The sequence below is a fragment of the Schistocerca cancellata genome, chromosome 3 (genome assembly GCF_023864275.1).
Source record: "Schistocerca cancellata isolate TAMUIC-IGC-003103 chromosome 3, iqSchCanc2.1, whole genome shotgun sequence".
In the NCBI taxonomy this organism is placed as follows: Eukaryota; Metazoa; Arthropoda; class Insecta; order Orthoptera; family Acrididae; genus Schistocerca; species Schistocerca cancellata.
In genome coordinates this window covers 25,737,348-25,751,494 of record NC_064628.1, presented here as the reverse complement: position 1 = coordinate 25,751,494, position 14,147 = coordinate 25,737,348, and the positions used below count along the sequence as shown (strand labels likewise).

The 14,147-nt window shown below is 38.5% G+C and overlaps 1 protein-coding gene across 1 annotated transcript in view; it reads right to left on the bottom strand.

Annotated features, from left to right (window-relative positions):
• The window catches only part of LOC126175495 (cholecystokinin receptor-like), a 1,200,755-nt gene that overhangs the window by 12,648 nt on the left and 1,173,960 nt on the right, over window positions 1–14,147 (bottom strand). The window contains exon 8 of the mRNA XM_049922316.1: window positions 9,924–10,165. Within this exon, the coding sequence (XP_049778273.1) occupies window positions 9,924–10,165 (242 nt within the window). The remainder of the gene's footprint in view (window positions 1–9,923; window positions 10,166–14,147) is intronic.

The following is a 14,147-nucleotide window of genomic DNA, read 5'->3' as shown; positions in this document are numbered from 1 at the left end:
GTTGTTATTTTAGTTGTCTGTTATTTTCTCAACATATGAAGGTGGTTTTAAAACAATGAGCATGTTTACTGCTTGAGTAATAGTATGACTGTGAGGATGAATGTGAGCAACAATGAGATAGAGCAAGTGTGATTTTTAAATGTGTGTTCTATGCATTGTTATGTGTTACAAATTTCAGTCATATTTGAGAAAGCAGTGCCTAGTAAAGGTATAGCTTAATCAACTACAACTACTCATAATTTTTACACTAACTGTGCATTGATATGAATTACCCAAAGAGAGTGCAGCACAATTCAACACATCTCAAGCTGCTTTGTAAGATTCTTGAGAATTTGCCTATTTCTCAAGAGTCTCCAGTGAGACAAATTACCTTCGCTAGTGAACATTTTTTGTAATACTCCATAAATAAGTACTTCATTTTCTTTTGCTTCAGTCTAGGTATCTGCTTGCCTGACTCCTTTTTCAATTCCAAATTTCCCACTATCATCATGGACTCTAAAGGAACCTGTATCATTGATGTATGCAGGCTGAGTCTAAGCTGTGTACATCAAGTATGTCTGTAATTATTTAAGATGTAATTATTTTTTATGTAGACATTGGGCATAGTTATTTTAATTACAGAGATGTAGGTATTAACTCCACCTTTTGAAAGGGGGCTGGTTAATTTCTGTTGCTAGTATGGTAGATCTCAAAGAGAACACATTGAATTGCAGCAGTCACAACAAAAATACTGTTATACACTAAGCTTTCAGTCAAACTTTTCATCAGAAAAAGAAAAATAACACGCACACATTCAAACAAGCAAGCACTCCTCACACACACGACTCCTATCTCTGGACACTCTGACCAGAACGTAACCGAAATGTGTTGCTCTCCAAGTTGATGGTCCAATTCAACATGTTTCAGGTGCAGTCTGGTTGGACTGGCCAGAGATAGTAATCATGTGTGTGTGAGGTGTACTTGCTTGTGTGCTTTTTCCTTTCCTGAGGAAGGCCTTTGGCCAAAAGCTTTGTGTATAACAGTCTTTCTGTTGTGACTGTCAGCATCTCAGCATGACATCTTTACAGAGAGTAGCAGTCTAACCTTTTCATCATAGTTGATATTCCACCTTGGACTTTGCTTGATATTAAAGAGACAAATTCAATACATTTCTCTCTTCAAAATCCAATTAGTGGAGGAGAAATAAATGTCTGGCCAGCTATCCTGTCCTTGTTAAGCACTGCTCACATTAAATGCAGTCGCAGTCACACCCTAGTGGCTGGAGACAATAGCTATGTGTGTGTGAGCTGTTGTTGTGTGAATGTGTGAAACTTTTACTTCTAAGGAAGGACTTAGTCCAAAAGCTTATATTTATAGTATTCTTTATAAACTAAGGTGACAAAAGTCCTGGGATAGTGATATGTACATATATAGATGGTGGTCATATTGCACAGGCAAGGTATAAAAGGCATGGCATTGGTGGATCTATTGTTTGTACTCAGGTGATTCATGTAAGAAGGTTTTTGACAAGATTATGGCTGCAAAACGGGAATTTACAGAGTTTGAGTGCAGAATGGTAGTTGGAGCTGGAGGCATGGGGTATTCCATTTGGAAATCGTTTGGGAGTTTGATATTCCAAGATCCACAGTGTCAAGAAGATCAACTTCCAGGCATTACCTCTCACCATGGACAACACAGTGGCTGATGACCTTCACATAACGACTGAGAGCAGCAGTGTTTGCATAGAGATGTCAGTGCTAACAGACAAGCAACACTGCACGAAATGACCACAGAAATCAACATGCAAAGTACAGTGAACATACCCATGAGGGCAATGCAGTGAAATTTGGCATTCATGGGCTATGTCAGCAGACAGCTCATGCGAGTGCCTTTGCTAACAGCACAAAACATCTTGCGGCACCTCTCCTGGGCTGGTGGCCTCATAGGTTGGCCTTTTTTTTGAGTCACAAGTCTTCTGACTGTTTTTTTGCAGCCTGCCACAAATTCATCTGCTGTGCCAACCTCTTCATCTCAAGTAGCATTTGCAACTTACATCCTCAATTATTTGCTGAATGCATTCCAATCTCTTTCTTCCTCTACAGTTTTTATCCTCTACAGCTCCCTCCAGTACCATGGATGTTGTTCCCTGGTATCTTAACAGATGTCCTGTGATCCTATTCTATCTTCTCGTTTTCTACATGTTTCTTTTCTGTGCGGAACCTTCTCATTCCTTACCTTATTAGTCCACCTAATTTTCGACCTTTGTCTGTAGTACCACATCTCAAATGCTTTGATTCATTTTTATTCTGGTTTTCCCACAATCCATGCTTCACTATGATACAAAGCTGCGCTCCAAATGTACATTCTCAGAAGTTTCTTCCTCAAATTAAGGCCTATGTTTGATACTTTATACAAGTAGACTTCTCTTGGCCAGGAATGGTCTTTTTTCCAGTACTAGTCTGCTTTTGATGTCATCCTTGCTCTGTCCATCATGGCTATTTTGCTCTCTAGATAGTAGAATTCCTTAATTTTATCTACTTCACGACCACCAATCCTGCTACCTCTCATTACTTTCATTTTTCTTTGATTTACTCTCAGTCCATATTCTGTACTCATTAGAATATTCATTCCATTCAGCAGATCATGTAATTCATCTTCACTGTCACTGAGGATAGCAGTGTCATCCGCAAATTATATAATTGATATCCTTTCACCTTGAATTTTAATTCCACCCCTGAACCTTTCTTTTATTTCCATCATTGCTTCTTCAATGTATAGATTGAACAGTATGGGTGAAAGACTACATCCCTTTATTACATCTTTTTTAATCCAAGCTTCATTCTTGGTTTTCCACTCCTATATTCCCTCTTGGCTCTTGTACACGTTGTATGTTATCCATCTCTCCCTGTAGCTTACCCCTATTTTCCTTAGAATTTCAAACATGTTGCAACATTTGACATTGTTAAATTCTTTTTCCAGGCTGACAAGTCCTATGAATGTGTGTTGATTATTCTGTAGTCCATTATCAACCACAACATCAGAATCGCCTCTGTGATAGCTTTACATTCTCTAAAACCAAACTGATCATCATCTAACACATCCTCAGTTTTCTTTGCCATCATTCTGTATATTACTTTTGTTAGCAGCTTGGAAGCATGAGCTGTTAAGTTAATTGTGCACTAATTCTCACATTTGTCAGGTCTTGCAGTCTTCAGAATTGTGTGAATGATATTTTTCTGAGAGACAGATGGTATATCACCAGACCGATGTATTCTACAAATCAACATGAATAGTCATTTTATTGGCATTTTCCCCACTGATTTTGGAAATTCGTACAATATGTTATCTATCTTTTCTGCCTTATTTGATCTTAAGTCTTCCAAAGCTCTTTTAAACTCTCATTTTAATACTGTATCCCCTATCCCTTCTGTATCGACTCCTGTTTCTTCTACCACATCAGAAAAGTCTTCCCCCTCATAGAGGCCTTCAGTGTACTCTCTCCACCTATCTGCTCTCTTCTCTGCATTTAACAGGGGAATTCCCACTGCACTCTTACTGTTACCACACTTGCTTTTAATTTCAGCAAAGGTTGTTTGACTTTCCTATATGCTGAATCATGAAGCTATTTTGTCTTGTCTTTTCTACACTTCCTATTTATTTTATTCCTAAGCAGCTTGTATTTCTGTATACCTGAATTTCTCTGAACATTTTTGTACTTCCTTGATTTATTGATCAGCTGAAGTATTTCTCCTGTTACCCATGGTTTCTTTGCAGTTACTTTTTTTGTACCTAAATTTTTCTTTACAACTTCTGTGAGTGCCCTTTTTAGAGACATTTATTCTTTTATATTTTGCCTGAATAGGCAGTGCATGGATCTGCTCCTGTGAACTGCTTCTGTAATATAGGCCGAGAGTGAAGGAAGTGAGCAGGAGCAGGAGAGGTGAAGGACTTCGGTACTGCAGGTAACTTTAACACTTCTAATAGAGTGAAGAACACAAGTAAATATCAAATGCATACATAAATTTGTCTAGGATGAGCATGTAGGTGTGAAGCCGTAGTCCATGTCTAATCCTGTGAAGTTAGGATGAGTGTTCTGTATAATCTCAAAACTAACAAATACTTGTTGCTGGCCAAACTGTAACTGAACATAACTAATACAAAGTCTCAATAGCAAGCTAGCCCACTCGGTAGTAGAAGCGATATTTCAAGGCCATTTCCCTTGATGAAAATGGGCTGAAAATCAAGACGGCACTCCCTGAGCACCACAGCATCAGCCACAGGGCGCTGTGGTCGGCGTAGTTATCCTTCTCTCATAGTGTCAACTTACGAGAGAGTGCACCTACAATGTGGCATCATAACTATCTTTGACTGTACTGTCTACTTAGCTATTTCTTAAAGCAGTATCTATAGCCTTAAAGAACTTGAAGTGTATCTCATCTTTCCTTAGTACTTCCCTATCCCACTTGCCTGTGCATTGACTCTTCCTGATTAGTGTCGTAAACTTGGCCTACTCTTCATCACTACTATATTGTGATCTGAGTCTATATCTGTTCGTGGAAGTGCCTTACAATCCAGTATTTGATTTTGGAATCTCTGTCTGACCATGATGTAATCTAACTGAAATCTTCCTACATCTCCTGGTCTTTTTCAAATATACCTCCTCCTCTTGTGATCCTTGAACAGAGTATTCACTATTAGCAGCTGAAATTTATTACAGAACTCAATTAGTCTTTCTCTTCTCTCATTACTAGTACCAAACCCATATTCTCCCATAACCCTTTCTTCTACTTCTTCCCCTAAAAACACATTCCAGTCCCCCATGAGTATTAGATTTTCATTTCACTTTACATACTGTATTATTTGTTCAATATCCTCATATACTTTCCCTATTCCTTCATCTTCAGCTTGCAACATCGGCATGTACACCTGAACTGTTGTTATTGGTGTTGGTTTGCTGTTGATTCTGATGAGAACAGCTCTATCACTGAACTGCTCATTGCAACTCTCTGTGTGACCTTCCTACTCATAATGAATCCTACTTCCATTATACCATTTTCTGCTACTGTTGATATTACTCTATACGCATCTGACCAGAAATCTTTGTCTTCTTCCATTTCATTTCACTGATCCCGCACTATATCTAGAGCCAGCCTTTGCATTTCCCTTTTCAGATTTTCTAGCTTCCTAGCTTCTGACATTCCACACCCCAGCTCATAGAATGTTTTCCTTTCATTGGTTATTTGATTTTTCTCTCATTGTCATCTCCCCCTTGGCAGGACCCTCCCAGACATCCGATGGACGCTAGTCTGTAATCTTTTTCCAATGGAGAGATCATCATGACACATTTCCAGTTATAGGTTATATTTACAGTGGATATGTATTATGTGCCTTTAATGCAGTGGTTTCCATTGTCTTCTGCATTCTCATACCATTGATCATTGCTGATTCTTCTGCCCATAGGGGCAGTTCCCCATTCCGAGGGCATGAGAGTGTCCTGAACCTCTGTCTGCTCCTCCTCTCTCTTTGGCAGAATAAGGGTGATTTCTTATGCCGGAAGTCTTTGGCCAACAATACTGATTATTATTCAAAATTTAAGCTGTGGCAGTTTAGAACTTGCTGCGGGCCTGAGGATGTTTTTATTAGTAATAAAAGACGCTACCCCGAGATCACAGGTGTTGGAGCCTAGATGACTGGAAAACCATGGCTGGGTCTGTTAAGTCCTGATTTCAGCTGGTAAGAGCTAATGGTAGTGTTCAAGTGTGGTGCAGACTCCACAAAGCCAGGAACCCAGCTTGTCAATAAGGCACCATGAAAGCTGATGTCTGGCTACTTGCAGATCATTTGCAGCCAAACAATGGTGGAATTTTTATGGATGACAATGGGCTATGTCAGCAGGTCATAATTGATCGCGACTGGTTTGAAGAACATTCTGGACAATTTGAGCAAATGGTTTGACCACCCAGATTGCGTGACATAAAGCCCATCAAACATTTATCGGACATAACTGAGAGGTCAGTTTGCGCACAAAATCCTGCACTGACAACTCTTTTCACAATTATGGATGGCTGTAGAGGCAGCATTCCCCAGTATTCCTGCAGGTGTCTTCCAACAATGTGTTGAGTCCAGGCCACATCAAGTTATTGCACTAAACTGGGCAAACAAGGTCCGACACAATATTAGAAGGTATCTCATGACTTTTTTCACTTCAATGTATGTGTTTGTGTATATCAGGGGAAAAAATGTTGAAAAAAATATTCACTGCTCCTTCTCTTACAGTATTAAGCTACTGTTTTTATCTAATACTACAAACAAAACATGTCTGTAATTTAATGCAGACTACTATCAGCTGTCTATGCTCTGATAAAATCAAGATATGTTTACTATACATATCAGAGTTATGTGGAATATAAATCCCAAACCTTTATTTTGGGTCTACAAGAAACACTCTCAGAAGGATTTTTTTTTTTAAAATATGTTATGCACCGTAGTTTGACATACTTATGCTGACATTATAATAATTAATTCTCTGCCACACCACGAGGCATTTCTCTTGGTGGCTGAAGAAATTAGAGCCAGTTTCTGGCATCTGGTGGAACAAGAGTTTTGTCAGTCTGGAGATGTTAGGTCTTTTTTCTCATACACTGTTGAATTGGTTTGTTGTTGGAAACTGTTATGATGGCTTAAGGGTCTTCTCATGAATGCAAATGTCCTTCAGCATCTGTTGAAACAAACTTCGGAAAAATCTTGAGAGGAATCAGCACTTATCATAGAAGTGTGATTAGCGAGAGCAGGGAATGGCATGTGAGAACATCTGAATTCTGCTCCTGTGGCTGACTGGCTGAAATGCCTGATTGTTAAAAAATTTCATGGAGCTGCTAGGAGACTGCTGGAAGCCCTCATGAGTGTAAAAGGCAAGCTGTGTGCCCCATGGGGCAGATGTGGTGTTTTAAAGCGTTTAAGATTTATGAAGTTGGAGTTTAGTGATTATTTGTGATCAACAGATGTAATTTTCATATATTGATGGACTACAAGTATTGAAAGTGTATTCTCGTGTGTGGGCATGGAATACTATTCCACCATTTCTTGGTTTTCTAGGCAAGTTTTGCATTTTAATGAGCATACATGTGCTTGATACAAAGAGGGCTAATGCGAGAGTGTTGAGCCATTAGCTGGCCCGAGGTGGTGTTTAATATAAGTGAAGGACTTTGTGAGTTTCAATTGAAGCCAAGAAGTTACATTTATTTTTGTGGAAACTTCAAGTGTGTGGTTTTTTTTTACTTTTTATTTATTGACTTTGAGTTTCTATCCTGTTTTGTCTTTGTAAGTTGCTGGAAAACAGGCTAGAGGTGATGTGTTGACTGTTTCCATTGTACATTTTCCAGACTAGAAGTTGGAGAATATTGCTGAATGTAGTTACATAGCCACAGGGCATTAATCTTTAGTATTGGAATAGAGACAAATTTAGTGCTGTGTCATAGGTCAAGGTGGCGCTGATGACTCTTCTTTAACCTATTTTCAGTAGTGTAGTAGTGCATGGGTTAACCATGTCCACCAGTAAGAGTTTTCCAGTTTATCTTCAGAGAAATGTATTATGTAATTTGTCTTGCATTCCAAGAGCATGTCTGTTGTGACCACAGCCACTAGTGAGACTTTGCCTGGCACCACAACCTCTTTAAGTAACAGATGTAAGGCATGTTTCAACTTCTTTTCAATGACTCTGGAAGCTTTTAGATTTTTAGCAGCTTCTCTGTGAAATAAGTAAGTTTCAGTTTCAGCTCATCATTTATGCTGGATTAGCAATGCTTTTATTAGTTTTACATATTCAGTATCAACCTGTGTAATGATGAAGAACCATTCTAGTTTATTAAATACATACTGGATGAGCACAGTAAAAGAAATTTCATTACACCTAGAGGGTTACTATGTATACTAATATCATAACAGTTTTAGGTATCTCAGAAAGAAAATAACAGTTAAGTTTCTGGAAGGAGAACAATCTCAATCCATTATGGGAGTGTAAGTGAGTGAAACAACACACATTACATTTGTGTTTAATGTACTAGTGAAAGGAGCTGAAGAACATTTCATGGCGAACAAAAGTTTGGGCTAAAAGGGGGAAAGTAAGACCACTCTAATGATTCAGCATTAGCAGAGATGCTGAGTCGTAGATAGACACAACAAAAAAACTTTCACAAATAAAGATTTCGGCCATTAATACCTTCATCAACAATAGAAATTGTAGCGAAATGCAGGAAGATCTGCAGCGGATAGGCACTTGGTGCAGGGAGTGGCAACTGACCCTTAACATAGACAAATGTAATGTATTGCGAATACATAGAAAGAAGGATCCTTTATTGTATGATTATATGATAGCAGAACAAACACTGGTAGCAGTTACTTCTGTAAAATATCTGGGAGTATGCGTGCGGAACGATTTGAAGTGGAATGATCATATAAAATTAATTGTTGGTAAGGCGGGTACCAGGTTGAGATTCATTGGGAGAGTCCTTAGAAAATGTAGTCCATCAACAAAGGAGGTGGCTTACAAAACACTCGTTCGACGTATACTTGAGTATTGCTCATCAGTGTGGGATCCGTACCAGATCGGGTTGACGGAGGAGATAGAGAAGATCCAAAGAAGAGCGGCGCGTTTCGTCACAGGGTTATTTGGTAACCGTGATAGCGTTACGGAGATGTTTAACAAACTCAAGTGGCAGACTCTGCAAGAGAGGCGCTCTGCATCGCAGTGTAGCTTGCTCGCCAGGTTTCGAGAGGGTGCGTTTCTGGATGAGGTATCGAATATATTGCTTCCCCCTACTTATACCTCCCGAGGTGATCACGAATGTAAAATTAGAGAGATTAGAGCGCGCATGGAGGCTTTCAGACAGTCGTTCTTCCCGCGAACCATACGTGACTGGAACAGGAAAGGGAGGTAATGACAGTGGCACGTAAAGTGCCCTCCGCCACACACCGTTGGGTGGCTTGCGGAGTACAAATGTAGATGTAGATGTAGACGACAGATGTGCACACGCGTGCCCACACACACACGTGCGTGCCCGCACACAAACACAACTCACACACGACTGCAGTCTCAGACAACTGAAACCAGAGAGAGTGTGGTTTCAGTTGCCTGAGACTGCAGTCATGTGTGTGAGTTGTGTTTACATGTGTGTGTGTGTGTGTGTGTGTGTGTGTGTGTGTGTGTGTGTGTGTGTTGTCTATTGTTGATGGAGGCCTTAATGGCTGAAAGCTTTATTTGTTACTTGTGACACTCTTTTTGTTGTGTCTGTCTGCGACTCAGCATCTCTGCTATATGGTTAGTAGCAACTTTCCTTTACGTAACATTGTTACATTCCATCCTAGATTTTCCACTGTTTGATTCAGCATTAGATAATATTGTAAGGTTATGTCCAGATTTTGCAGCAAATCAGGCTAGAGGTGATGTGTTGACTGGAATTAACCTTATGCCAAATTATTGAAATTAATTTTGGTTTACATGTAGTGTGATTAGAACCACAAAATTTAAGTGTTACCATAGCACTTTCAGAAAATTCATTGTGGGAGGGGGTAGAGTCACTTTTGAATACTTGAAAAGAGCTAAAAACGTGAAATTAAGTGCCTGTGACCAATCCAATTTATTGGTAAAACCTATCTGGCGCACAAAAGCCAATTAAAGTACTTATGCAGCCAAACAAGCATACCAGATCACTAGGAAATGAAGTTGATGAAGTGGCTTATGTTATTGTAATGTGCCCTGTTGTGTGACTTGATGTTTGCTTTGAGATACGCACTGACTCAATTGTTTGCTTTGAGATACGCACTGACTCAATGCTGCTCATGATCTGCACTGAGACTCTGATGCTCTTGGAATTATTGTTGATGGGTTTGAGACATTATGTCCTGTCTCTTCTTGCCTAGTGCGTGCTCAAATTCAATTTGCTCACCTGCGGCGGGGACAGCGAAAAGCACCAAGGAAGGCTGCGCGGAAACGTCGGTTCATGAAGCAGTATGTGATGGGATGGCAGCAGCAGCTCACATATGCCACCAGCTGCACCAGTGAAATGCCCGTGCGGCCCACATAGGCATATACTGCATCCGGATTGAACAGATACCATGTGTTGAGCACGTGCAGTGGTGTCCAGCACACAAAGAACTCTGCCACCACCACAAACAGCATGCGGATCACCTGCACATTACGAAGTCATGGTCAGTATGTATTTGATGGTTACAGGTAAAAAAAAAAAAAAAAACCTTTTGAAATGTGTCATGGCATCCATGTACAGTCAGCAGCCCTGTTAAACAACTTCAGTGATCTACATAGAACTTTGCCATTTGGTCATCTTGAACTAGAGATGTAGTTAGCACCATACTTTTGGCATAAGAATGTTTTACAAAAATAACTGCTGTTTGGAAACTGAACAGAGTAAGTGTTAACATTTATCCCAATTAGGTCATACTCCGCCACACAAACAGGCCTTGTTCAGAAGGTATGTGTCAAGTCATCACCTGTTAGCCTTTGGTTAAAGGGGTATGGGGGAAATCTCCTACCTCAGCTGTAGGGAGGATAACATCTTGCTCGAGAATAATCCCCAGTGAAAGAGAATGGCTCACATGTATTGTGCAGCAGCTTCATGGAGCCAAAATGCAGGCTTAGCTATGTGCTTGTGTACAAGAAGCTGGACTACTCAGGACACCCATTATCAGCTGCTATGAAGCCTATGCAGTACCTGAAGTTGTTATGGAGACATATGGATCCATGAACTCTGAAACTATTTGTGAACAGCAAACAGTTGTTGGTTATAAGCTGCAAAGTGTTGTTTTCCTTCTTATAAGTAATATTTGTGATTTCCAATTACAGATATAATGGGAAATTCATGTGGGAGGACCTAATGTATCAGTTGGGTTAAAAGGAGCCAAATGATTTATAGCAGTTTGTTTTTATGGATGTTTATGAGACAACCAGTCAAATAAGTAAAAAGGCTAAAAGTGTGTTGTGCTGTGGGTACATGTAGGGCATGTTGGTGGTTAACTAGTGAATAATGAGAGCAGGGTGTGGCGAGATAATATGAAGCAGTGAGTAAACATCGTGAAGGAAGAGGCTGGGAATTCTACTTGGAACAGCAGAAAGCAGAGAGACACAATCTGAATACTGCAAGATAAAGTGTCAAAGCAAGCACATTGTAGTTAATTTTAGGTGAGAGGATTGAATTCTGTTTGGTAGAATAGTGGAGAACATGTAACTTACTGTTACTGAGAAGCCAAAACATTATGATTTGATTTGATTTGATTTATTATTGATCCTGTAGATCATACAATTTGTACAGCAAAGCACATCATGATATAGGACAATTAAATTTGAAAAATTATGTTAAGATGGTATATGACGAGAGATGACAGTAGTGGTACATAACTCACATAGCAGAATACATATAGGATATATAGACAAAATATAAAAAAAGGTGGTGTGTGATGAGAGATGACTGTGGTGCATACTGCACATAGCAGAATACATATAAGAGATACAGACAGAATATGAGTAACAAACAATAATTAAATTATCTAAGTAGAAATGTCTACAAGTGAATATACAGCTTATTACAAGTAATTAAAATATTGTGGTACATAATTCACATAATAGAATACATATATGAGATACAGACAGAATACAGATAAGATACAATAATGAAATTATCTTACTAAGTAGAAACATCTACAACTGAATAAACAGCTTATTGCAAGTAATTAAATTCTTGTTTCAAGAAATTCAGTAGCAATTCCTTTAATTTAATTCTCATAATTTTTGGGTTTTTGCTTGTTTTTATGTCTGTTGGGAGGTGGTTGTATATTTTAATGCCCATACATTTAACCCCATTTGCATATAATTTTGTGTTGTGGGCTATAATTTGTAACTGTGTTTTGTTTCTGGTGTCATGTGTGGCGGTCTGCATTTCTGTTGAGGGCGTCCAAGTGATGTACTGTAAAACAAGCTAGTTCCAATATATAGAAGCATGGCAGTTGCAGGATTTTTAGCTGTTGAAATAGTGGTTTACAGTGTTCAGTTCTTTTTTTACATTTCATTATTCTTAATACTTGTTTTTGTAACTTGAAAATTGTGAGAGAATCAGAGCTCTTTCCCCAGAAAATTAGGCCATAGCTCAAGACAGACTCAAACAGGGCATGGTACACCAGCTTCAAGGTATTTACACTGGCTGTGTCTTTTAATGATCGTAATAGATAGCAGGTTTTACTAAGCTTTTGTGACAATGCCCCAATATGTGGTTTCCAATTTAGTGTGTTACTGATGGTAAGTCCAAGAAATTTGGTGTCCTACCTGTTCGTAATGTCATCTTTGCCAATAACTATAACTGCATTGAAGGGGGTTAGAATTTATGAGTAGTCTATTTGCTTCAAACCATGATTGTAAATGACACATACCGTAGTTTCATTAACTGCATCTTGCAGTGTGTCACCTCTATTTGTGTCATCCGCATACAGAAAGAAGCTGGCATTTGGTATGAATTTTTTTTGAGAATGCAGATAGTATAGCAATTGGCCTATAGTTTGTCATGTCTGTTTTCTCTCCCTTCTTGTAGAGAGGTATAATTTTAGCAAGTTTTAGTTGGTTTGGAAATGTTCCCTCTAGAAATGAGGTATTTATGATATTTGACAGGGGTCCACTGATGTAATATGAACACTTATGAAGTAAGAAGCAGGGCATCAGGTCATGCCCTACAGAATAAATCATTTTGACTCTTTTTTTTTTAATAATATCTTCAATTTCTTATGGTGTAGGAGATAGGAAAAAAGAGTTCAGAGGAGTATTATTTTTGAGACAAGAGTGTGCACTGTTTGGAGAGTTAGTTAGGAGATTTGTGGGAGGAGAGTGAACAGTATTTGAAGAGTAGGTTAGGATATTTGTGGAAATTTCTGAAAAATAGCTGTTAAATTTATTGGCAATTTTGTGTGCATTTTCAGTCTCTTGTCCTTCTATATTTAATGTGATTTTATCCTCTGTCCTTAACTTTCTACCAGTCTGTTCATTTACTATACCCCAGATGGTCTTACATTTGTTGGAAGAGCACCTAATTGTTTTATCATTATGAGCTTTTTTAGCCCATTTGATAACTCTCCTGTATGTGTTTTTGTAATTTTTATAGTATACCTTGAACTCTTTGGATTTGCCACTGTCCAGTTTTCTAAGTCTGTGCAGCAACCTCATCTTTTCTGATGAAGTTTTAATACCTTTTGTGACCCTAGCATTCTATTTTTTTGTTAGTGATAGTCTTTGTTTTCTCTGGAAAATGGCAGTTAAAGTAATATTCAAATATCTGCAGAAAATTGTCATATTTTTCATCTGTTGTTGAGGAAGTAAATACACTTTGCCAGTCTTCTTTCTCTAAGCTAAGTACAAAGTTGTTTTTGTTGCTATCACTATAAAAAAATGGTTCAAATGGCTGTGAGCATTATGGGACTCAGAACTACTTAAACCTAACTGATCTAAGGACATCACACACATCCATGCCCGAGGCAGGATTCGAACCTGCGACCGTAGCGGTCACGCGGTTACAGACTGAAGCTATCACTATAACTTCTACATTTAATAACTGTTTCTCCTGTTGGAAGTACATTGATTGGTGGATTAAAATATATTGTTAGTGCACTGTGATCTGAAAAACCAACATCTATAATTTTTACAGTGCAATCAGTGTTAGTAGCAACCTGTTTAATCTCTTAAGACATACAACTTTCATATTTAAGTTGAATGACATTAAATTTACTAATTGGGACTTTCGAGCAGATTCTTTAAGGAAATCAATGTTGAGATCACCACATATTATTATATTTTTTGAGTTGTTGTGACAAGCTTTTTCTAGCAATAGTGCAAAGTTTCTGAGGAAGACTGAAAAGTTACCACTAGGTGATCTATATACACACATTATATACATATTTAGGATGGCAAGTACTACCCCAGCTATTTCAATGTCTTTGTCTAAGGAATACACTTCACAGGGATGGAAAGGTTCACAGCTAATGCTATTTCTTATGTATATACAAGTTCCCCCACCTTTGTAATTTTTCCTAGAATAGTGGTGGATTAATCTGAAGTTTTGAATATACTGATAAGGTAATTCTGACTCTTTTAGCCAGTTTTCACTAATACACAGTAA